Source organism: Grus americana, chromosome 22 (assembly GCF_028858705.1).
Source record: "Grus americana isolate bGruAme1 chromosome 22, bGruAme1.mat, whole genome shotgun sequence".
NCBI classification, from domain to species: domain Eukaryota; kingdom Metazoa; phylum Chordata; class Aves; order Gruiformes; family Gruidae; genus Grus; species Grus americana.
Window position 1 is genome coordinate 1074151 of NC_072873.1, and position 21215 is coordinate 1095365.

General features: G+C 65.9%; 4 protein-coding genes across 6 annotated transcripts; 3 read left to right on the forward strand and 1 right to left on the reverse strand.

Annotated features, from left to right (window-relative positions):
• Positions 1-753: 753 nt before the first annotated feature.
• On the reverse strand, positions 754-4610 carry G6PC3 (glucose-6-phosphatase catalytic subunit 3). Of its 3 annotated transcripts, none has more exons than XM_054801475.1 (7): positions 4539-4610; positions 3687-3913; positions 3225-3331; positions 2547-2637; positions 2054-2172; positions 1792-1933; positions 754-1614 (listed from the first exon to the last, which is right to left on the reverse strand). In XM_054801475.1, the coding sequence occupies exons 1-7, from the start codon at positions 4563-4565 to the stop codon at positions 1263-1265; spliced, it is 1065 nt and encodes a 354-aa protein (XP_054657450.1). In that variant the 5' UTR covers positions 4566-4610; the 3' UTR covers positions 754-1262. The 3 variants fall into 3 exon arrangements, with proteins under 3 accessions (XP_054657450.1, XP_054657452.1, XP_054657451.1); XM_054801477.1 differs by lacking the exon at positions 4539-4610 and adding an exon at positions 4131-4525; XM_054801476.1 differs by lacking the exons at positions 3687-3913; positions 4539-4610 and adding an exon at positions 3445-3678.
• Positions 4611-4741: 131 nt separating this feature from the next.
• On the forward strand, positions 4742-14441 carry LSM12 (LSM12 homolog). The gene is made up of 5 exons (XM_054801841.1): positions 4742-4923; positions 7726-7859; positions 12414-12523; positions 13015-13141; positions 13288-14441. The coding sequence occupies exons 1-5, from the start codon at positions 4803-4805 to the stop codon at positions 13378-13380; spliced, it is 585 nt and encodes a 194-aa protein (XP_054657816.1). The 5' UTR covers positions 4742-4802; the 3' UTR covers positions 13381-14441.
• A 159-nt stretch (positions 14442-14600) lies between these two features.
• On the forward strand, positions 14601-16237 carry TMEM101 (transmembrane protein 101). The gene is made up of 4 exons (XM_054801840.1): positions 14601-14778; positions 15060-15240; positions 15326-15472; positions 15631-16237. The coding sequence occupies exons 1-4, from the start codon at positions 14642-14644 to the stop codon at positions 15937-15939; spliced, it is 774 nt and encodes a 257-aa protein (XP_054657815.1). The 5' UTR covers positions 14601-14641; the 3' UTR covers positions 15940-16237.
• Positions 16238-18559: 2322 nt separating this feature from the next.
• LOC129195539 (peptide YY-like) lies at positions 18560-20400 on the forward strand. The gene is made up of 4 exons (XM_054801691.1): positions 18560-18608; positions 19203-19390; positions 19629-19700; positions 20118-20400. Exons 2-4 carry the CDS (start codon positions 19203-19205, stop codon positions 20140-20142), a joined length of 285 nt encoding a protein of 94 aa, XP_054657666.1. The 5' UTR covers positions 18560-18608; the 3' UTR covers positions 20143-20400.
• Positions 20401-21215: the final 815 nt, after the last annotated feature.

Here is a 21215-nt window from a genome sequence, read left to right on the forward strand (position 1 = left end):
CCCGACTGGGGTGCTGGGGGGGGGGGGGAGAAGAAGAGGGGGGTCACGGAGCGCTGCGGGGACACCCCCTTGACCCCAAGGGGGGGCTCTGGTGGGTGGCAGTGGCAGCCCAGGGCCCTTCCCATCTCTCCCCTTTCATTTTGGGGGGGTCACAGCCCCCCGGCCCCCCCAGCCCGCAGGGAGGAAACACCTTGTGTGGAACCCACCCGGCTCCCGGGGGGGCGAGGGGTGCTGCCCCCCGGCAGCGAGGCCCCGTCTTGCTTTGGGCTGGTGTCTGTGCCCCCCCGGTGTCGTGTCCCCCCCAGCCCCACCTCGGTTTCTTTTCTGTCCGTCCGCTCGTGCGCTCGATCTGGTTTTCAGTTCAGTATTTTGTAAGATGTTCCGATGTTCGTCCTTGTATAAATAAACTGTTTCTGGCAATACCCGGCAGCGCCCCGCTGAGCTTGGGGGGGCCGAGGGAGGTACCGGGGGGGGGGGGGGGGGGCCGGGAGTGTTGGCACCTTTGGGTCCCCTTTGTCTGTGTCAGAGCAGGGTGGGCGTCCCCAGGGCTCCATGATTGCCCTCTGTGCCTCAGTTTCCCCACCTCCAGCGGCAGGGCCACCCCCTTCCCATCGCGTTGGGGTGTGGGGCTGGACCAGCCCGGCTGGGGGGGGCTCCACCCGCCCCGGTACCCCCCAGCCCGGGCTCTGCCCTGCCCCAGGGTCCCCAGCCCTGCCCGTGCCCCCCCTTTTTGAAGGACTCGTGGCCGGCTGGTTGGTAACGGTGGTTTTATTTGGTTAGAAATGGGGTGACCCTGTGGTACAGCGGGGATCCCGGCATGGGGGGGTCCTGGGGGGGTCTCCAGTCCTTTCCCTTCCCTGCCCCAGAGGTGGAAACTGGGAGAACTGGGGCAGCTGGAAGGGCTCGGGGCCGGGGGGGGTGGAGTGCAGGCTGGTGCCATCTGCCAGTGACCCCCCCCGGGGCTGGGGCTGTCCCTACGCCGTGTCCCCAACCTGTGGGGCACGGGGCACCCCCAGCCCTGCCCCACACTGGGGGGGTCCCGCTGCGTTGGGGGAGCAGCGCTGTTAGCGCAGCGAGGGTTAAACAACTGGCCTGTGGTCCCAAGGGGGGGGGGGCAGAGGTGGGTGCCCGGTCGGTGGGTGCCCTCCTGGCGTGGGGCCGGCTCAGGCCGGGAGTCACAGGCGATGGGCACGGCCAAGGGCAAAGCCAGGAGGGGGGTGCAGGACCCACGGGGCACGATGGGGACCCCACGGTGGGGGACCCTACTCGGCGTGGCGGGAGACCCGCGGGCGGGCGAGGGAGAGGACAAGCCGGGGCAGGAGCGACGCCACCAGCCAGGGCCCGGCGGCGTACTTGAGGACGCTGGTGCCGTACCACAGGGCCGCGTCCGCGGGCTGGAGCAGCCGGTGCAGCCCCTGCACGGCCCCCAAGGCCAGCACGGCGCCGGCCACGCGCTGCCGGGGGTCCAGCCGCTGCCCCCGGGGCAGGGGGAAGCCGGCGGCCAGCCCCAGCCCCAGGGCGCTGCCGGCGTCGCGGCAGACGGAGGCGAAGGGCCGGGTGTCGAGGCGGAGCCAGGCGCGGTTGGAGCACCATTTGGTGGCCAGACGGATGGACCTGCGGCCGAGGGAGGGGAGGGCTGAGCGTGCTGCGGGCCCCCCCCCAGGACGGGGAGCGTTGGGGTCCCGGCGCAGGGTGGAGGCACCGGGTGCTGCTCCGTGTCCCCACGAGGCAGGTCCCAAGTCGGGGGGCAGATCTCTGGGGCCAATTCCCCCCCCCCGGCCGGGCGCTCACCAGTCGATGTCGATGCCGGTGGCGATCACCAGGCTGTGCAGGGCGAGGGAGCCGAGCAGCAGGGCCAGCGCAGTGGCCACGAAGAAACCCGGGGCATGGTCAGTCGGGGTGCGAGCCTGCAGCCCCCAGCCCAGGGCCACCCCTGGAGGGAGAGGACAGGCAGGTTGTAGGGTACGGGGCTGGAGGGGGGGCTGCAGGGGAGGGGAAGGCACCCAAAACACCCCGGGTCGGGGGACCGAACGTTGCCCCCAGCACCACTCACCCGCCAAGATGCCGCCGACCACCTGATGGGGGAAGTGGGCCAGGACGAAGACCCGCGAGAGCCCCACGGCCAGCAGCAACAGGGCGTAGGCGCCGCAGGGGCTCAGCCTCACCACCAGCCTGGAAGGCAAGGAGGGTCAGCGCCGGGGGAGCAGCTGCTCAGTGCTCCCGAGCGCGCTGCGCCAGCAGGACAGGTCTGGCCCCGCTTGGCAGGAGGAACGAGTAAAGCACAGGTGAAGAAGGCAAAAAAACCCCCAGCTTAGTGGGGCGGGGGGGGTCTGTGAGGGTCTGCGGGGCTTTGCAGCCCGTTCCTGCGGCAGCCAGAGCTGCCAGGGCAGAGCCGTGTTCCCCAGGAGCTGCCTCGCTGGGAGGGGAAGGCGTCCTTCCACCCTCCGTGGCTGCCGCCCCTGGGGAAGGGTCCTGCGGTACACCTCCCTCTGCCAGAAGCTGCTCTGGAGACTTCCAAGCACCGGTTTCCCCATCCCAGGACTCACCTCCTGGAGCGTCCGGCCGCCAGCGCCGTCAGAGCGGTGACGAGTGGCCAGAGGGCCGCCCCCGTGATCATGCAGTGGCCGGAGGGGCTCCCTGCGAGGGGAAGCACAGGACACCCGGCACGGTGGGTCAGGCAGGGGAGCGTGTCCTGGCGGGGCGAGCACCCCGGGTCACCCAGGAGAGCTGGGCAGCCCTGCCTGTGCCCTGCCTGCGCCCTGCCTTCCCTCCTGGCTGACGGCCACGGCCAGCACAGGGGGCTCAGCTTGAGGATGAGGATGGAGCAAGGCGGTGCTGGTGGATGACGGTTGCCTCCCCAAAAAGCCAGGCAGGGACATGGGCTCTGTGGGCCTGGGAAGCCGGGCGGAAAGGGCGAGCGAGGTGCCCCGGTCCCTGCCACGGGCAGACTCTCCCGTGGGTTTCCTGGCCCCGGAGCCGCCTGTGCCGGGTGTGCCGTGCCAGCAGCCGTGGCGGCCGGCCCACTCCCCGCCGCTCGCTCGTTTGCTCTGCTGCGAGGCGCTGGCTGACGAACGGCTTTCCCGCTTGGTGCGTCCTGCCAGCCTGGTGGCAGCCTCCAGCCGCAGCCTTCCCGTCCGGATGGGGTCTCCCGGCTCCGGTGGCCCTTCCCTATGGATCCCGGGGCCTGCCGCAGGCACGATGACAAGCTTTCGCCTGTTACTCACCCGGTCCCGTTTCGCAGGAGACGGGGAATTGGCGCAGCGTGACCGGCTCCTTGCTGGCGAACCCCGACTCATAGATCCACCAGAATGGGCGCTCCCCGAATAAGAACCTGGTGGGGAGAGAAACCACAGAGCAGTGAACGGCCAAACGCAGCCCAACGCCTTCGCTGCCCATCCCTGTGGATCTTGGGCTGAAGCGGCAGCAGGAGGGCAGGATCCCCACCAGTTCTTATGGCCCCAGGGCTTTTTTCTGCCGCGAATGCCTGGCAGATGCGTTACCGTGGCTTGGGTGACCTGCAGAAACTCGCACGCTTTCAGCATGGTGCGGGCAAGGATCAGCACGCGTCTCTGCCCGCCGAGCGGAGCCCGCGGTTGCGTTTCTGCTGTTGCGATGGTGCCACCGCTCAGCCCTCGGGGTGTCACCAGGTGTGACAGGGACCCTGCGGCTCCGGGCTCTCCCCTCACCATTTGAGGACCACGTTGAGCCACTCTGACACCAAGCCGATCCACAGCACCGACACCCCCACCTTGCGGTCGAGAAAATAGGCGAGAGGGAAACAGACGGTGAAGATGCATTTGGGATCGGCCAGGGAGGTCACCGAGATCCAGAACTTTTCCAGCCAGGGCGGCCCCGACTGCAGCACCTCTGCGAAGTGGATGCCAGCGGCGTGCAGGGCATCCATCGTGCTGGGCTGGGGGAGAGAGGGACCGTTAGAGCTCAGGCCTGGGCGCAGAGTCCCGGGAAGTCCTGGGAAGGGGCTGGGGGTGGTTCCCCGGGGCGGGTGTCACACTGCGGCTCGCTCCCACGCTCGGCGTGACCCTGAGAGACACCTTGGCACGCAATGCCAGCGCCGGCATGGCTTGGGGAGCCCTTCGCCACCTGAAGTTTGCCCGTGAAGGACCCCCAACCTTCTCCGCCCGGCCGCGGCTCGGGAGGTCCCGGCGGCGCAGACAGCCGCAGCGGGGACGGGCAGCACCGCCGCATGCGTGGGGCCGTCTGCTGAGGGCCGGCAGGCCGACGGGCGCCCTGGGCTGACGCAGCGCGGGCACATCCCGGGGCCCCAGCGCGGGGTCCAGCGGGGCAGCCGGGCTGTCCTGAAGAGCCCTGGCCTCCACGGAGCAGGCCCGCAGCAGGCCCGGGGCCTCCCTAAGCCAGGCCCGGGGCCTCCCTGGCTCCCCCGGGGGCTGCTGAGGGGGCCCGGGGGTCCCTGGTGTTGCTCCCCCGGCTGCGGTGGGACCGGGGGGGGGAGGTGGTGTGTCTGTCACCAGGGCCCCCCCCCCCCGGCTCCTTCCCAGCCGCTCCCCCCCGGCTCTCACCCGGCCTCTTCCGCCTACATTCCCCATCAGCCCCCGCGGCACCGGCCGACTACGGAGCGACGCGAAGGCCAATCCGAGGGGGGGCGGAGCTAAACCCCTCCCCACACCCCCACTCCCACACCCCACCCCCCCCAAGGCGGCTTCTCCCCTCCCCGGCCAAGGTCACCCCGCCCCTCGTCGCGCGCGCTGACGTCGCGCGGCGGCCCCGCCCCCGCCGCGCCTGGCCGAGGCTGAGCCGCGGCGGCCGCTGCGGGCTGAGAGAAGATGGCGGCGCCGGGCGAGTACTTCAGCGTGGGCAGCCAGGTGTCCTGCCGGACCTGCCAGGAGCAGCGTCTGCAGGGCGAGGTCGTCGCCTTCGACTACCCCAGCAAGATGCTGGCGCTCAGTATCCCTCCGGCAATGTTTTACCGGGCCCGCTGAGGCCCGGGGTATGGCCCGGTTGGGCCTTTGCCGCCCGCCCGCCGGGAAGCGGGAGGGGATCTCTGAGGGGAAAAGAGGGGGGGGGAGGTTGTGGGGAGGGGTGAGGAGGGGAATTGGGCGGGCGGGGGGGTGATGGCGGGGGTCTGAGGGGGGTCTCGGTGGGGAACCCGGTGCAAGGGGGCGTGGGGGGAGCGGGGAGCGCGAGAGGGAGGATTGGGGGGCGCGGGGGCCTGTGTGGGGCTGCTGGGGGGAGTGGGGGCCGCGCGAGGGGGCTGGGGGGCACTGGGGAGCCCTGTATGGGGGGAGCGGGGCGCCTTGTGGGGAGGTTTTGGGGGGCAGTGAGGAGGGCAGTGGGGTCAATGGTGGAGGCTTATAGGGAGGTTTTGGGAGGGAAAGGGGAGCCCTGTGGTGGGCTTGGGGGTGTAGGGAGGCTTTGGGGGCAGTGAGGAGCCCTGTGGTAGGGTTAATGGGGGGGAGTGGGGCGCCCTGTAGGGTGGGGTTTGGGAGAGTGAGGTGCTCTTTAGTGGGGTTAATGGGGGGGAGTGGGGAGCCCTATAGAGAGGTTCTGGGAGGAGTGAGGATCTCCATAGTGGGGGAGCTGGGGGCCCTGCAGTGGGATTATCGGGGGCGGGTGCCATATAGGAGGGTTCTGGGGGGGGTGAGTAGCTCCATAGAGGCCTGTGGGTGGGGGCGTCCCGCAGGGCTGTGAGGTTTTTAGGGGAGGCCTTGAAGGCACAGTGAGGCTGGGGGGGGCAGGGGCACCGTGTGGGGTTCGGGGAGGATGGGGGAGTCCTAGGAGGAGGCAGCTGTCTTGCGGGGGGGTAATCTTGAAGGCAGGAGGAGCTCTGGGGGGCCCTGGTAGGGGGATGGGTACTTCTTTGGGGGTGCAGAGGGAGGCCTTGGAGGCACGGTGGGGTTTAGGGAGGGTGGGGGAGGCCTGGGGGGATGGGAGCCCATAGGAAGTATTAGTGTAATGGGGGTCAGGAGTACCCCTGTGGGGTTTGGGGGGGGAAGAGGGCCCTCAATGGGCCTGTGGGGATTTAAGGGGAGACCACAGAGGCAAGGCATGGTCCTCTGAGGGTAGGGGGCTGCTGGGAGCTTTAGGAGAGATTTGAGGAGGCCTATGGGGCAGGCCTGCAGCTGGGGAGCCCTCTTGGAGGGCAGGGGGCAGGCCTGCGGGGTGAGGAGGGCCGGCGGGTATCCCACGAGAAGTGCCCTGCGGCTGCGGGAGCAAAGGGATGGGGGTCTGGTGCTGCCCCAGGCCTTGTGTGCAGGAGAGGCAGCAAAGTAGTGCTCGGGGGTTTAAAATATAAGTATATATGGATGTGTGCACAAGGATGTGCTTTTGGTTTTAACTTGTAGGTAAGATGAAAGCAAAGGGCTGTTGGAGAACAGCGGAGGGACCGCAGAGTTCGGGAGGGTGGATGCTCAGCCCGGGGGCTGGAGGAAGAAAGCTCAGGGCCCCGGGGTGGGTTCTGGAGGGAATGAGGGAGTGATGGAGGAGCTGTGAGAGAGATTCGTGTCTGGAGGATCTGGAGGATGCAGCTGTGAGAAATACGATAGGAAAAGCCCTGCTGGGTGTGATGGAGAGGCCTGGAGACCTGTTGGGCTGAGCTCCTGTTCGTGCTGGTGCAGTTCGGGTGAGGGAAGCTCCCCAGGCCCGAGTGGAGGCTGCAGGAAAGTCTTAAATGATGCCCAACAGGTTGGTTTAGTGCGTCGTGCTGCCGGTCTGCTCAGGAGAGGGCTGAAAGCTCCCGTTCTGGCTTTGCCCTAAGTCTGGCTCTTCCTCCCAAAGCTGGGATACTCCACCTCATCCCCCTGAAGGAAGAGACTGGACTTCCCTGGGCATCCCCCGTTTCTCTCCTTTATCGGAAGGTGTTTGCTAGGGAGGGCTTCACCTGCACAGCCGGGCTCAGGGGGACGGGAGGAGAGGAACAGGGACCTCTGCGAGCATCTCTTCCGAGGAGGAGACGGCGTCGGTGTGGAAGAGGCTCTGGGGGCCGTGCTCTCCGCTCGGAGGGCTAACTACGCAGCCTCCTGGGGAACAGATTGCGCAGGAATTAATGTCAGCTCTAGAAAGGGTTGTTTTTTTTCTGGGGGTGGTGCACTGTTGTCTCATTTACACTTACCAGTCGTGCCGTGATACCGACCACAACAAACCTCGCTGCGTTTGAGGCGTGCGAGGGCGAGGAGGCCTTTCCCGTGGAGCTGAGAGTAGCTTCTCTTCCATCCGGGCTAGGAACTGCTCCTGGGGAGGCTCTGGCTTAGCTGTCGCCTGTGAGAGGAAATAGTTATGGTATGAAAGGTGCAAATTTGAGGGGTGATGGTTGTTCTGGTTCACTTCCCCGTGCAGACCAGCATTTGTTGGTTGGCGCTTGTGGTGAGCGGGGACGCCGGCCGCACCGCAGCTGGGGCCCTGGCAGCAGCACCTCTGCACCTCTCCTGCTAGTCGGGACTAAATTGGTTTTTTTAGAGGAGATCATGCAGCATCCCAGGCTGTGTGCGTGCTGGGTACAGCAGTTATTGGCTGGAGAACTTGTGCTGTAGTCAGGAAAACTGAATCAGCATTAAATGGGTGCAAGAAGAGATGGGTGGCATTGCTGGGGTCTCACAGACAACCCCATGCTCACCTGAGCAGGGGCTGGGGTGGTGGAGGAACTTGCTGAAAACCACGTATTCTCCCGGTTTGCTCCTGGACAGCTCTGCGCATCAGGCTTGTAAATGTCTCTGCCTGGATTTGTTTTCCTTAATATGTTTTCCCCTCCAGAATGCCCCTCTTCCAGTGGAAAGCCTAATCATGCAGATATCCTGCTTGTAAACTTACAGTATGTTTCAGAAGTGGAAATAATTAATGACCGCACGGAAACGCCTCCTCCTTTAGCTTCACTCAATGTTAGCAAGGTAAGAACCTGCCCTCATGGGCTCGGAGGTGTTTGCTCCTGGGAGGGATTCATGTGGGGAGGTCCCGGTCGGGGACGAGGTAGCTTTTAAACTTTAAATCACCTGCTTCAATCATGACTTACTGCAGCTCGTTAAGGGTTTAGGTGATGAGATTCTGGGTGTGTGGAGTCTCCTGTGACCTGTTGCTGGGGGTTTCTGTAGCGAGGACGCAGCCGGCTGACCCTCTCTGCTTCGGGATTGCTCAGTGAGGGAGCTGAGGTCCTGGGCAAGGGAGGGGGAACTCCCGGCTTTGTTTTCAGACAGCCCTCGTGACTCTGGACAAGGGGCTGAGCGCTGTGCTTCTCTTGGGAGCTGATCTCGTTGCTGCCCTCAGCTCCCCTGCACACCCTTGGGTCTGTGTGTACGCTGTATTTGATCCAGTGTTGGCTGGAGCTTCCAGCGTGGTCCTGCCGTGTGGATACCAGCGCCTGGGCGACACTGCGTTCTCCTGTTAAAGCCTTGGGAGCTCGGTGAACGGCTCTGCCCTGCGCCGAGCCCGATGCCTGCTTTGGAGGCTGCTCCGCTGCGTGCCGGCGAGTTGCAGCCTGAAACGCTGACCAAGAATTTCAGTGTCGGGACCTCTGGAGTGTTTTTAGTAATGTTGAGGCTGCAAAGCACCTTTTCAGTTGGGGAAAAGTCCAGCGGTCTCGATCCTCCTGGCTCTGCAGCAGCTCCAGCGCCTTTGGTAGAGGGATGCAGTGCTTCGCTGGCTGGAGAGAAAGGAGGAGGGAGCCTTTCATAAATGTGCAAAAGGTTCTTCCGCTGACAGCAAATGCCTCTAATGCTCGAATCAAAACCTTCCAGAGAAGATGGGCACGGCTGAAGCTGGTACTCTGCTTACCCAAGCCTGTGCTGCTCCTGGGTGCTCTCTCTTCCAAGATCCTGGGTTAAGAACATACTAGAGCGGTTTTTTTGTGCTCCTGTGGCTGATGCTAGATGAGATTTGTGCTTTGGTGGGCTCCCTCTCTGCCTGCAGCCCCCTCTCCGTGTGAATGTTGGTCATGAGCTCGAGCCCTCGACGCTGGTGTGAAGCAGCTGGAGTCTGGGTGTGGGGTCTGGCTGTGGGGCTTCTCAGTTGTCACCCCCTCGTCCCACGGGGAAAGCTCCTCTCCTGGCAGGCAGGCTCTGCCTGCAGGTCGGTGTCGCGTGGGTGGCACCGGCTGGGCGTCCGTAGCCCCTGTGGGTTCCTTTTTGGTGGATTAGCACGTTGGCGGAGGTCTCAAATGACAACCGCTGTAAAAATGAGATTGTTTGGTGTAATTGCATCGAGTGGCATCGCTGGGAGCACAGCCGGGAGGTGGACGGGGCTGCTGAGGGGAAAATGCCCCAAGTGACTTCAAACACTCGCTTTTTGGCATCAAAATTACTGTGCGTTTTGGGGCGAGGGGAAAAGAAATGAATCAAGTCATGTCTTCAGCAGATGGAAGTCAGTGTGCAGCCACCAGTGTGGCCGCGTCCCCATCTCCAGCGACAGGAGGGGTTTTCTCCGCATCTCCTCTCCCAGGAATGCGCAGGCAAGCTGGAGTCTGACGGTGCTGCAGGACTGGAATATAGACGAGCTGATACTGGTCGTACTGGGAGAAGGAGCTGTTGGCAAGCAGCAGTGCTTGTGGTGCTCCAGGGCAAGCCCTTGCTGCGCTGAAAGGCCCCGGAGAGCAAGCAGAGCCCCTGGGAGATGCTCAGCCCTTCGCTCTGCTGCGTGGTCCTCAGCGGAGAGAAAATATTGGGACCAGAAGACTTGCTGAGCTGGGAAGGCAGCAGGATCTGGCCACGGGGGACCCAGCCCGGCGGGGGGGCAAGGGCACAGGCTGGCTGCGGTGGAAGGTGCAAGTGGGGGAGAGCAGGTCATCGGCTGCAGGTAGCTGTCGTGAGGTGGCTGCGGGAGAGAGATGTCCTGACTGCACCGCAGGCTCCCTGGGAGAGGCTTCAGGAGGGACGTGGGGTGAAAATTGGGAGGGGAGAAATGCTTTTGAACCAGGGCGCGGGAAGGGGTGGTATGTGGCTCAGTGCTGGCAGCTGCGGAGCGGCTGGAGGAGCAGGCAAAGGGCCGGTGAGGAGAGAACGCCGGTGCGATGGAGGGCTGCCAGCGGCTCAGTCCAGCTACGGCTGAGCTCGAAGCGTCCTGCTGCTGGCGATGGGCACACAGGGGAGGTGTCCCTGGAGAGGCTGGGGCCCGCACCAGTACCGCTGGGGATGCCAGCCTGCCCTGTGGGGCTGGTACCTGCTGGGGACCTCGGCACGGCACCCGGCTGCGTGGCAGAAACGTCCGTAACCGTGCCGGGGACCGGCCAGCTGCCTGGTTTTGGAGGGGTCCCCTTGACTTGCTGCCTGGGGTATGCCGTGCTTGGCTCTTCTCACCAGGCTGCCAGCACCCGAGCGGGACAGGAGGGCCATCCCGGTGGCAGGGGGCCATGGCACGGCACTCGGCGGCCCTCACCAGCTCTTCTTGCCACGCACTGCGTTTTCTGTCATTCACAGGGACGTGAATAGGGAAGTGAGTCATTCATTCACGCCGCCATCGCGCAAGGTGTGTACCCGAGTCTCCTCAGAGCCCTGGCGCCTTCGGGTGCTCGCTGCAGGGGGGCGTGAAGCCGTGCGGTTGCGGGGGCCCAGTTGCGAGTGAGTCAGGTCTAGGTGAGGACGAGGTCAGGCTTTGCTGGGCGCCATTAATCCTGCGGTCTAGGAGTGCCTGTGGAAGTAACGTTGGGATGCTGCCCGCGGCGGCAGCGCACGAGGGGCTGCTCTTACCCGCACCTCTCCAGGGTTTCCCATCTCTCGCGGTGGCCTCTTGTCACCCACCTCCTCGCAGGGCTGTCCCCAAGGCTGGACCCGTCTGTCCCAGCGTGCGCGTTTCTCCTGGGGCTTGTGCGTAAGCGGGCAGGGAAGGAGGAGCTGATGCAGCCACCGCTCTGAGTTGGAGGAGCATCCTGAGGCCTGGGAAAGCGAGCGGTTTTTAAAAATGGACAAAACTGATCTAAACTTCAGGTGCGCAGAGCGAAGGGCTGCGCTGTGAGCCTGGCCGTGAGAAACGGGCTGCTCGGTGGGAGGGAGATCTGCCGAGGGCACAGGGTGGGCACGGCAGAGGAGGTTCACGTGCTCCGTGGCGGAGGATGCTTTGGCAGAGGCGATGGAGCTGGTTGAGAACCAGGTCCGCCAGCCTCAGGGAGCAGCTCTGCTCACGCGAAGTGTTGGTGCAGCCCCGGAGAAGGCTGGTGATCGTGTGGGTGACCTGGATGCAGGAAAGTTATAAGTCCCAGCACAGCATTTCCCCAGTAAACCAATTTGGAAGCCGGACTGGTGGGCTCAGAGAGAGTGAACCCTACGTAGAGCGGGGCAGGTGGCTTCAGACCCAGCGTGTGCCAGGGCCGAGAAGGGATTCCTCCTTCTCCCATCCCCATGTTAAGGCTTCCCTGGCTCCCCGGAGGCTGGGGAGCACGTGGCGAGCAAGCCAAACGTGACGGTGGGGAGCCCAGCTCACCTGGGCACGGAGAGCAAACCAGCGGGGGGGGGGACACACGGGACCTGTCCCTTATTAGCGTTATTTGCTACAAAAAGTGCCCCCGCTCAGTGGGAGCTTGGGCTTTCTGCACCCAGAGAGGGTGTTCGAAAGGGCGAAGCCGTCCTCACGCAGCACGGAGAAAGCTGGTCTGGCTTGGGGAGCGCTTGCAGGCGTGAGGCTGTTCCGGGGAGGAGGAGGAGGAGGAAGAGGAGGGCCAGCGTGGGCGGCAATGCTAATGTGGCTCTTCCACTGCGGCAGCTCCAGCCGGGGAAAGGTGGCTGGTCCAGCGCCGCCTGCCCGTCTCCTGCCTCCAGGCAGCTGCAGCTCCTTCCCCTCCCACGGCCTGGGGTTTCACACGAGGGATGCTGGGGTTCGGGCTCCCCTCTCGACTCCAGGACCCCACCAGTGTAATCGCACTTCCCCGCACACGGGTGGCGTGTGCTGCCGGGCGACTCCCAAATAACCGATTCTGCTTTTTTTGTTTTTATTGGAACAGACTAACGGCTCCGGGATAAAGTTGTTCATACTCCTGTGTGGTCTGTGCAGAGGCATTTACACCCCGCGGGCCCTAACATAATGGTTATTCTGGGCTCGTTTTGCCCGTCTGCATCCCCTGAGTAAAGAGCGAGTGGTGGAAGGTGGTTTGGACCTAAAATACAGTGATTAATTCAGGAAGGTGATGCTTGTGCGTCTGGCCTCTGGCAGCTGATTTCCTCCCTATGCCTGAACAGCGGGATGCGAAAAGGTGGTGCCCACATCCCTAAAATATTGGGGGGATGCAGGCGTTGGCGACGGTGTCTCAAAAAGGAATTAAACCGCGGCCTGAAATCCATGTGGCTCTCCGGGATGTACGGAGAAAGGTGTGGTGGGAGGGTGGAAATTGAACATTCGTCATTACCCTGATTTAATTGGGGATCCGGACAGCTAGCAGCAGAGCCGTATCCGTGTCCCCTCAGAGCTCTCGTGGCCGCTCGGGCGATGCTCAGCCGAGCTCCCTCTCTTTGTCTCCCCTCCAGCTTGCCAACAAAGCGCGGACGGAGAAGGAAGAGAAGATGAGCCAGGCGTATGCAATTAGTGCTGGTGTCTCTCTGGAGGGGCAGCAGCTCTTCCAGACTATACATAAGACGTAAGTCCCCTCGTCGGTGCCAGTGGTGACTCCTGCGCTCTGCCCGGCCCCCAGCGCCACTGGCTGGGAGCTGTTTGTGTCCCTGCGTACCCCGGTAGAAGGAACCCTGGGGGGGGGGTGGTTACATTGCCTGGTCCCTCAGCTTTGCCGTTCAACGCTCCCGATGTGTCCTGGGACGTGCCGGCCGGAGCCACGCCGTCCTCAGGGGCGGGTGTGGGAGGGAGGATGGCTCCCTGCCTGCTCCCTGCCCGCTCCCTGCCCGCTCCCTGCCGCATGCCAGCCCTGTGCCCATCCGCGTGGGCTCGCACCCCTCTCTGGTTGGGTACCCAGGAGGGACCGGCTGGTTTCTGCACCCACATCACCCGCCTGGCGAGACGCAGATCCGAGGAGTGGTGGGACCAGGCGGGGTTGGGGGGCTTTCAGAGGGGCTGGGGGACGCGGAGCACAGCCCGGGGCAGGTGCAGAACTGATCCTCTCCTCTTTCCCTGCAGCATTAAAGACTGTAAATGGCAGGAGAAGAACATAGTCGTGATGGAAGAAGTCGTCATCGCCCCTCCCTACCAAGTGGAAAACTGTAAAGGCAAAGAGGGGAGCGCGCTGAGTCACGTACGCAAAATAGTGAGTACGGGCGGGGGGGTGTCAGGTCCCTGGGGACACTCGTGGTCTGTCCTTGGGTGGGATCCCCCACTCCGGGGGTCCCCTGCCCACCCCGCCTTCGTTAAACCAACCCCTCTCTTTGTCCGTCCCACCCTCCCCGCTGGCAGGTGGAGAAACATTTTCGAGACGTGGAAAGCCAGAAGGTAATGCAGCGTTCACAAGCACAGCAGACACAGAAGGAGACCTCCCTCTCGTCCTGAGGCACCTCCGACGTGGGGACTCCCCCTCCGCCCGCCACCCACTCACCGGAGGCGGGAGGGCGGCGGTGGTGGCGGGGACTTCAACTTTTATTTCCTTTTTTTTTTTTTTGAGCTCGTTAATGGGGAGCTCAACCAGTTCCAAACCTTAGACTTTAAAACAAACGAGAAAAGAGAATAATTTAAAAGCTCATGCATTACTTGACTAACAGACTTTCTTTTGTCCGCCATGTTTTCTTTCCTACCAGCCAGTCAGACTTGGTTAGTTTTATTTTTCGACCTTTCTTTTCCTTTCTCCTCCCCACTCCCCTGCTGCCAACCCTCTCCCCCCCCCCTTTACTTTTCTAAAGGGGGTCTGTCGCCCCATGTCCCCCCTCCCTGTCCTGTAGGAGGGTCTCCCCCTGCCCATCCCTCTCCCCACAAAGCCCCTCCAAAAAATAAAAGTAACGAGCTGACTGCGGTGGCCGAACCGGGACCCTTGTGACCAGCGCGGTCTCGTTTTAATTTTGTTTGCACAGGGCAAGGCTTGAATTAGTCTTATTTTTCTTATCTTTAAATATATATATGAATATATATTAAAATGTTCTTTAAATATTTTCTGCTTCTAGCAGTTCTCTCGATCAGGATCGTGGCAAAAAAACCTCCCCCGTCACCCCTGCGCCCACCCTCCCACCCCGCCGGCCCCGGGGAGCCCGAGGGGGGACTGCGGGGGGGACTGGGGGGGTGGGGGAGCTGTGGCCCCCCTGCCCTGCCACCCCCACCTGGGACCACACTGGGGCCTGGGTTGGGGTTTTTCTCCCTTTTTCCTTTTTTTTCCTTTTTTTTCTTTTGTTTTTTTCCCCCTTTTTTACTTTATTTTAAAATAAATTTTTCTTTTTTTTCTTTTTTTTTTTTTGCCATGATCCTCCCCCTCCCCTTTTTGTTTTGTTTTTTAAAATAAATGGATCAAAATCAAACAATTCAAGCCCTGCCTTTAGAAGAGTTAAAAATTTAAAAAAAAAAAAATTTAAAAAAAAAAAGGAAAATTTTTTAGTCTTGTTTAGCAAAAACAATAAAACCCGAAATTTTTTTAACCATCACCCGTGTCTGGCGCTGTGGGGGCGGGGCCGGGGGCGGGGCCTCCTGCCGGGGGCGGGGCTTGGGGCGGGGCCTCCGCCTGTGGGTGGGGCTTTGTGCAGGGCGGAGTCTCTCGTGGTGGGCGGGGTTTGCGGCGCGACCTTCCTGTGCCCGGGGCGGGACTTCCGGCGGGGCGGGCCTGGCGGCGATGGCGGCGGGCCGCGGGTGGCGGCGGCGGGCGTTGCGGCTGCTGACGGCGGGCGGCGGCGTCCTGCTGACCCGCTTCCCCTTCTGGCACTGCTTCAGCGGGCTGCTGCTCTGCGCCGAGCGCGCCGACGGCCGCCGGTGCGGGTCGGGGGAGGCCTGGGGCGGCTGTGGGCCTAGGGGAGGCCTAGGAGGCCCGAGAGGCCTGGGGCGGGTGTGGGGCGGCTGGGGGGCCCTGGGGTGAGGGGGGGGGCTGGGGGGGGCCGGGCTGGGGGAAGGGGAGCGTGGGGGTGGGGGGAGGGCAGGGGGGCGGTTTGGGGGTGCACGGGGGAGCAGGGGGCCGGGGGGGGAGCGGGGCCGGGGGCGGTTGTGGGAGAGGCAGGGAGTTGGGGGTCAGGGGCTGGAGCTGCCGCCGCCCCCAGGAAGCCGGACATCCCCGTGCCCTACCTGTACGTGGACATGGGGGTGGCCGTGCTCTGCGCCAGCTTCATGTCCTTCGGGGTGAAGCGCCGCTGGTTCGCCCTGGGGGCCGCCCTGCAGCTCGCCGTGGCCACCTACGCCGCCCACGTCGGCGGCCACGTCCACTACGGCGACTGGCTGAAGGTGAGACGCCCCCTCCCACCGCCCCCCACCCCGAGCCCACCCCGGCCTGGGGGGGCCCGGGGGGGTGACGGTGGCCCCGGCACAGGTGCGGATGTACTCCCGGACCATCGCCATCATCGGCGGCTTCCTCATCCTCGCCAGCGGCGCCGGTGAACTTTACCGCCAGAAGCCCCGCAGCCGCTCCCTGCAGTCCACGGGACAGGTCTTCCTCGGCATCTACCTCATCTGCCAGGTACGGGGGGGTCCGCTGTGGCGGGGGGGGACACACGCACACACAGAGCCGCCTCCTGCCCCCCACCCTGCGCAGGGCGGGCTGGGTCTGCCGGGGGTTCCCCCTCCAAGAGCGGGCGCCGCCAGTGCCGCTCCAGCCCCCCCGTGTCCCCCCCCCAGGCTTACTCCCTGCAGCACAGCAAGGAGGACCGCCTGGCCTACCTGAACCACCTCCTGGGGGGCGAGCTCGCCCTTCAGCTCCTCTTCATCCTCTACGGCCTCCTGGCCCTCGCCTTCCTCTCGGGTTACTACGTGCGGGCGGCGGCGCAGGTGCTGGCGGTGCTGCTGCCCCTCGCCATCCTGCTCATCGACGGCAACATCGGCTACTGGCACGACTCGCGCCGCGTCGAGTTCTGGAACCAGATGAAACTCATCGGACAAAACGTCGGCATTTTTGGAGCCGTCGTCATTTTGGCCACCGACGGCTGAGCAGGGCGGCCGCCGGCCAGGACTGGGGGCGGGGGGGGGGGGCACGCAGCGGGGGGGTGGTTTTTTTAAAGAATCACTGCTATTTATTCTTTTTTTTTTTTTTTTATTTGTAAATATTTGATAATTTTGATGGAGAATGGGGCGGGCACTGCCCTGGGTGTGGGGGGCAGCTGGGGGGGCTCCTGCCTGTGGGGTGCTGACCACTGTGTGGCCGGGCCCCTCCCCGCCGAGGTCGTGTGTCCCCCCCGTCCCCCCCGGGTGTATTTTTACTGATGAAACGAGAAATCTTTTACCTCGCCCCGGGGCTGTCTCACTGTTGTGTGCCAGCAGGGTCAGGCCCTGCCTTTGGGGGGGGGGCAGCTGCTTTTGGGGGGCTCGGGGGGGAGCTGGTATTGGGGGGGGGGGGAGCAGTCCTGGGTGTTCCCCTCCCTTCAGTGGGGAAACTGAGGCAGAGGGGAGAGCGGGGTCCTGGGGTTTTGCTGCCAGGTCGTGTCCTGCCTGTGCGCTGCCTGCACTCTGCGCGGGGGGGGGGGGCCGCAGTGAGGGGCTGGCAGACCCCGGGCGACCCCAGGGGCTGTGTCCTTGGTGTGCCCCCCCCAGACTGGGCGGGTGGGTGTCACCGTGTGCGTATGTGTGTCCCGGCTGGGCGGGTGTCACCGTGTGTCCCCCCCCGGCCGGCGGTGGAAAAGCAAACAGGGGCTGATAAGGGCCTTCCTGGGGGGGGCACACGTGGCCCCTAATGTGCCTCCGCCGGAACCGGGGGCCATAAAGCGCGGGGGGAGCGGCAGGGCCCTGTTTGCTCGCCCTGCGCCTTTCCGTCCCGGCTGGGGGGGCGCGGGGGCTGCTCGCCCTCCTGGGACCCCCCCGCGGCTGCTGGGCTCCAGGATGCGCCTTCGGCCCCAGACCCTGCTCCTCCTCCTCCTCCTCCTCCCTGCCCGTGGGAGAGCTGGGGGCTCAGCGTGGGCACCCCCTGCCCCCTCCCCTGCGGCCGCCGTTCGCCCTGCGGGGGGGGGGGAAGCTGCAGTGAGTCCGTGTCCCTGTCCCCGTGTCCCCCCCCCCCCCGCGGCCGTGGGGTTCCAGGCGCTGGCAGAGCCATCCTGTGACCTTTGGAAAATTGCTGTTTACTGTCACTCGTGGGAAATGGGGCAGAAAGCCCTCGCCTGCTTCCCCCCCCCCCGCGGGGTCTGCTCTGTGCCGGGGCGGGGGGGGGGCAGGGGCCGCCCGGACCCCGAATCCGCCGCGGGGCCGTGGGTGACAGCGCCGTGACAGCGCCGCTGTCCTGCGGGGCGGGGACCGTGGGGCAAACACCACCACCCCCCCCCCGTGGGGACGCGGCCCCCACCGCAGCGCTGCTGGGCTCGGGCCGGGGGCGTCCGCAGCCCCATCGCCCCGGTTAGCCCTGGCCCCCCCGTGCCTTCGTTTGCGGGGTGGGGGGGGTGTCTGTGTCCGTGTGTCCCCCCCCAGCCGGGCCGGGGGCACCCCGCGGGGTCCCGCCGAGCCGTGGCCCCCCCCAGCCGGCCGGAGATGCGGCAGGTTCCCGGCAGGAGCACCCCGGGCCCCCCCGGCCCAGCACGCACACGGCGGCCTCGGCGGCCCCTGCCCGGCTCGGGGGGGGGGGCCCGGACACATCCCCCCCCTCCCCCCCGCAGCACGTCCCCGCCGGGCGCCTCCGTGCCTCAGTTTCCCCAAGGCCCGGGCCGGGTGATTGCTCCTTAATGCCAAATCCATAACGAATTAGTGGCCCCCCCGGCGCGGGGGGCTCGTGGCGGGGAGCGGAAAGGGCAGCTCATCCGTCCTGCGGGGCTGCGACAGCGGTCGATGGCGGCGGGGGCTGCGGCGGCGGGGGCTGCGGCGGCGGCCGTGTGCCCTACCCTGCTGTCTGGGGAAACTGAGGCAGCTGCGTCCCTTCCCCCATGCTGTCCCCCAGGGTGGCTTGTGCCAGGGCCGTGTCCCCGCTGCGTCCCACGGCCGCGTCACGGCTGTGCCGCGTTTCGGTCCTTGCGTGTGGCCGATGTCCCTGTGTGCCGCTGCCGTGTTCCAAGGGCGTGCCCGTGTGCTGTGGCTGCGTGTCACACCCGTGTCCGTGTGTCCTGCCTATGTGCCATGGCTGCGTGTCACACCCGCGTCCGTGTGTCCCACCCGTGTACCGTGGCTGCGTGTCACATGTGTGTCCGTGTGTCCTGCCCATGTGCCATGGCTGCGTGTCACACCCGTGTCCGTGTGCCACACGCCATGGTTGTGTGCTGCCGTGCCCGTGTGCCGTGGCCGCATGTCACACCCGTGTCCGTGTGTCGCGGCCGCCTGGCATTGCCGTGTGCCATCTCACCACGTCTGTGTCCCGTGGCAGCGTGCCGCGTCCCTGCGCCGTGTGCGTGTGTCCCACCCGTGTCCCTCGTGCCCCACGCTGCGCCCCAAGCCCTCGATGCGGCACGGGGGGGCTCTGCCCCAGGGACGGTGACAAGGTGCTGGCACGTGTCCCCTGGGGCCGGTGGCGGGGGGGGGGGGCTGCCGGGGTCCTGCCGTGCCCGTGGGTGGGTCACGGGTGAGGGAGGAGCCAGCAGCCCCCCCCGAGGCTATAAAACCCCGGGTGGGTGGGTGGAGGAGCCAGCGCGTCCCGGCACTGTCACCCCGCTGCCAGGCCCTGCCCGTCACCTCCCGCCGCCTCCACCGTGAGTGCGGGCACGGGGCTGGGGGCCGGGGGGGGAGGCGTCCCCGGGGGGCTGCGAGCACTGGGGGGCCGGGATGCCTTGGGGACATGGGGGGCCCTGGAGGGGACGTGTCCCTGGGTGGGGTCTCAGGGGGTCCTTGGGGTGGGACATCTCCCTTAGGGAGGCTGGGGGGGGGGTCTCGGGGGTCCCTGGGAGGGACGTGTCCCCTTGGGGTCTTGCGGGGGGGGGGGGGGTCCCTGGAGCGAGATGTCCCTCTGGGGAGACGGGAGGGGTTCCTGGGGTCCCTGGCCCCTTGGGGACATTGCGGGGGCTCTGGAGATCCCTGGGGGTGAGGGGTCCCTTTGGGGAGGGGGGGTGATCTCTGGAGGGAGGTGTCCCTGTGGGACATGGGGGGGGTCCCGGGTAGGGGAGGGACACATCCCCTCGGGGAGCAGGGGGGGCCCGGGGGTGGGACGTCCCCACAGGGGACGGGGTCCTCGGTGGGCGACGGGGGCTTTGGCGGGGGCAGAGCTGCCCTGGGCTGGGGGGCCCCGAGGGCGACGGGGGTGATGCACCCGCACCTGGGGCTGCTCCGTACCCCCCGCCCCCCCGCAGATGGTGACGTCCCCGAGGCCGTGGCGCGCGCTGGCGGCCGTGGCCCTCTGCGTCCTGCTGTGCCTGGGCACGCTGGCGGCCGCCTACCCCCCCAAACCCGAGAGCCCGGGGGACGACGCCTCCCCCGAGGAGATGGCCAAGTACTTCTCGGCCCTTCGCCACTACATCAACCTGGTGACGCGGCAGAGGTGAGCGGGGATGGGCGCAAACGTGCGCGTGCGAGCCCGGCGGCACTTGTGCGAGCCCCTTTGCAGGCGGAGGAAAGTCTCTGTTTGCACGCTCGTGCCTACCCTTTTGCACACCCGTGCGCTCTGTTGCGCGCAGCTGGCAGTTCCCCTTTGCACGCACCCATGTGCATGTGAGGTCCTGTTTGCACGCCCACGTGCGCCCCTTTGCACGTGCACCCATGCGCTCCGTGTCCCGCAGGTACGGCAAACGCGCCAGCCCCGAGGCCGCGGTGTCGGAGCTGCTCCTCGGGGCCAGCAGCGACAGGTCACGGTGAGTGTCCCCGTCCCCGTGAGTGTGCCCATCCCTGTGAGCATCCCTGTCCCTTTGAGTGTGCCCATGAGCGTCCCAATCCCCGTGAGTGTCCCCTGAGTGTGCCCATGAGCGTCCCAATCCCCGTGAGTGTCCCCATCCCCGTGAGTGTCCCCTGAGTGTGCCCATGAGCGTCCCCATCCCCGTGAGTGTGCCCGTCACTGTGAGTGTCCCTGTGAGTGTGCCTATGAGTGTGTCCGTGAGCGTCCCCATACCCACGAGCGTCCCCGTCCCTGTCCCCATCCCATCGCCCGTGGGCAGGGAAAGGGGCTGCACCCTCCCCTGCACCCCAGGGTGGGGCCCTGGGGGTAGGTTAGGGTCCCGGGCAGGGTGGGGGGGTCTCGTCCCCCCTTTTCTCAGGCCAGCTCTTCCCTCCAGGTACGACGATGACTCTGCGTGGTGACCGGCTCCCCCAGCCCCCCCCGTCCCCCAAATCCTCCCCATCTCTCCGTGTCTCCCTAAAGGATCCGGGGTTCCACCGCAGGGGGGGTCCCAGCACCTGGGGCCAGCGTGAACCCCCCCGCCAAGAGGGCCAGGGACCCCCGGAGCCCGGTCTGGGGGTGTCCCACCGGGGGGGACCCCGACCCCCTCCCCTCCCCACCGCTGTTGGGGGGTCCCGCGCGGTCCCTGCACGCCCCCACCAGCGGCAATAAAGAGCACGATCGTGGGCACCCGGCTGGGCTCTGTGCGCTGCGGACGGGGGGGTGCGGGGGGATGGATGGGGGGGTGCAGGGGAATAAGGGACAGAGGGGCCCAGTGGGGTGCAGGGGTGGAGGGCTGGGGGGAGGGGGGGGCTGAGGGGGTGGAGGGTCGGTGGGGGAGGAGATGGAGGGGGGGAGGGGGAGGTGGGAGGGGGGTGCGCTGGGGGGGCTGGAACGCACTGGGGTTGGATACTGGGGTGCACTGGCACTGAGTGTTGGGGTGCGCTGGGGCTGGGGGGGGGCTGGCAGCGGGTTCTCGGGTGTGTGGGGCGGGGGGGGTACACCGGGTGTTGGGGTGCGTGGGGTGCTCATGGAATGGTGTGTGCGGCCCCTGGGTGCTGGGTGCCCTGGGTGTGGGGGTGCAGTGTGCACAGGCGGGGAGTTCTGGGGTGCGCTGGGTGTGGGGTGCGCTGGGTGTGGGGTGCGCTGGGTGTGGGGTGTGCTGGGTGTGGGGTGCGCTGGCAGCGGGTGCCACTGTCCACTGTGGGGTCCCTGCGGGGATGCAGCCATCAGGGGCTGCGTCATGGCCGGGCTGGAGGCCCCACAGGCTGGGGGGGAGCCCCCACCCCTCTGCCCCCCCACTCCAGCCCATGGTGGGAGCAGGGGCACAGCCACGTCCTTGGTCACGGCCACAGCGGGGGCCGGCTGCTGTCCCCCACCCCCCGCTCTGCCACTACTGCAGCCACTGCTCCTCCTGTGTCCCCCCCGTCCCCCCCATCCCCCCATCCCCCTGTCCCTCTGTCCCCCCATCCCCCATCCCTCTGTCCCCCCATCC

Bases quoted from the DNA above. Each gene is read 5' to 3' on its own strand.
- G6PC3 (XM_054801475.1), bottom strand. From the start codon at position 4,565: ATGGGGAATGTAGGCGGAAGAGGCCGG. The intron at 3,332-3,686 runs GTGAGGGGAGAG...TCTCCCCACCAG, and splicing joins CTCAACGTGGTCCTCAAATG to GTTCTTATTCGGGGAGCGCC. The intron at 2,173-2,546 runs GTGAGTCCTGGG...CTTGCCTTCCAG, and splicing joins GCGGCCGGACGCTCCAGGAG to GCTGGTGGTGAGGCTGAGCC.
- LSM12 (XM_054801841.1), top strand. From the start codon at position 4,803: ATGGCGGCGCCGGGCGAGTACTTCAGCGTGGGCAGCCAGGTGTCCTGC. The intron at 7,860-12,413 runs GTAAGAACCTGC...TCTCCCCTCCAG, and splicing joins CTTCACTCAATGTTAGCAAG to CTTGCCAACAAAGCGCGGAC. The intron at 13,142-13,287 runs GTGAGTACGGGC...CCCCGCTGGCAG, and splicing joins TGAGTCACGTACGCAAAATA to GTGGAGAAACATTTTCGAGA.
- TMEM101 (XM_054801840.1), top strand. From the start codon at position 14,642: ATGGCGGCGGGCCGCGGGTGGCGGCGGCGGGCGTTGCGGCTGCTGACG. The intron at 14,779-15,059 runs GTGCGGGTCGGG...CGCCGCCCCCAG, and splicing joins GAGCGCGCCGACGGCCGCCG to GAAGCCGGACATCCCCGTGC. The intron at 15,473-15,630 runs GTACGGGGGGGT...TCCCCCCCCCAG, and splicing joins GCATCTACCTCATCTGCCAG to GCTTACTCCCTGCAGCACAG.
- LOC129195539 (XM_054801691.1), top strand. From the start codon at position 19,203: ATGGTGACGTCCCCGAGGCCGTGGCGCGCGCTGGCGGCCGTGGCCCTC. The intron at 19,391-19,628 runs GTGAGCGGGGAT...CGTGTCCCGCAG, and splicing joins AACCTGGTGACGCGGCAGAG to GTACGGCAAACGCGCCAGCC. The intron at 19,701-20,117 runs GTGAGTGTCCCC...TCTTCCCTCCAG, and splicing joins GCCAGCAGCGACAGGTCACG to GTACGACGATGACTCTGCGT.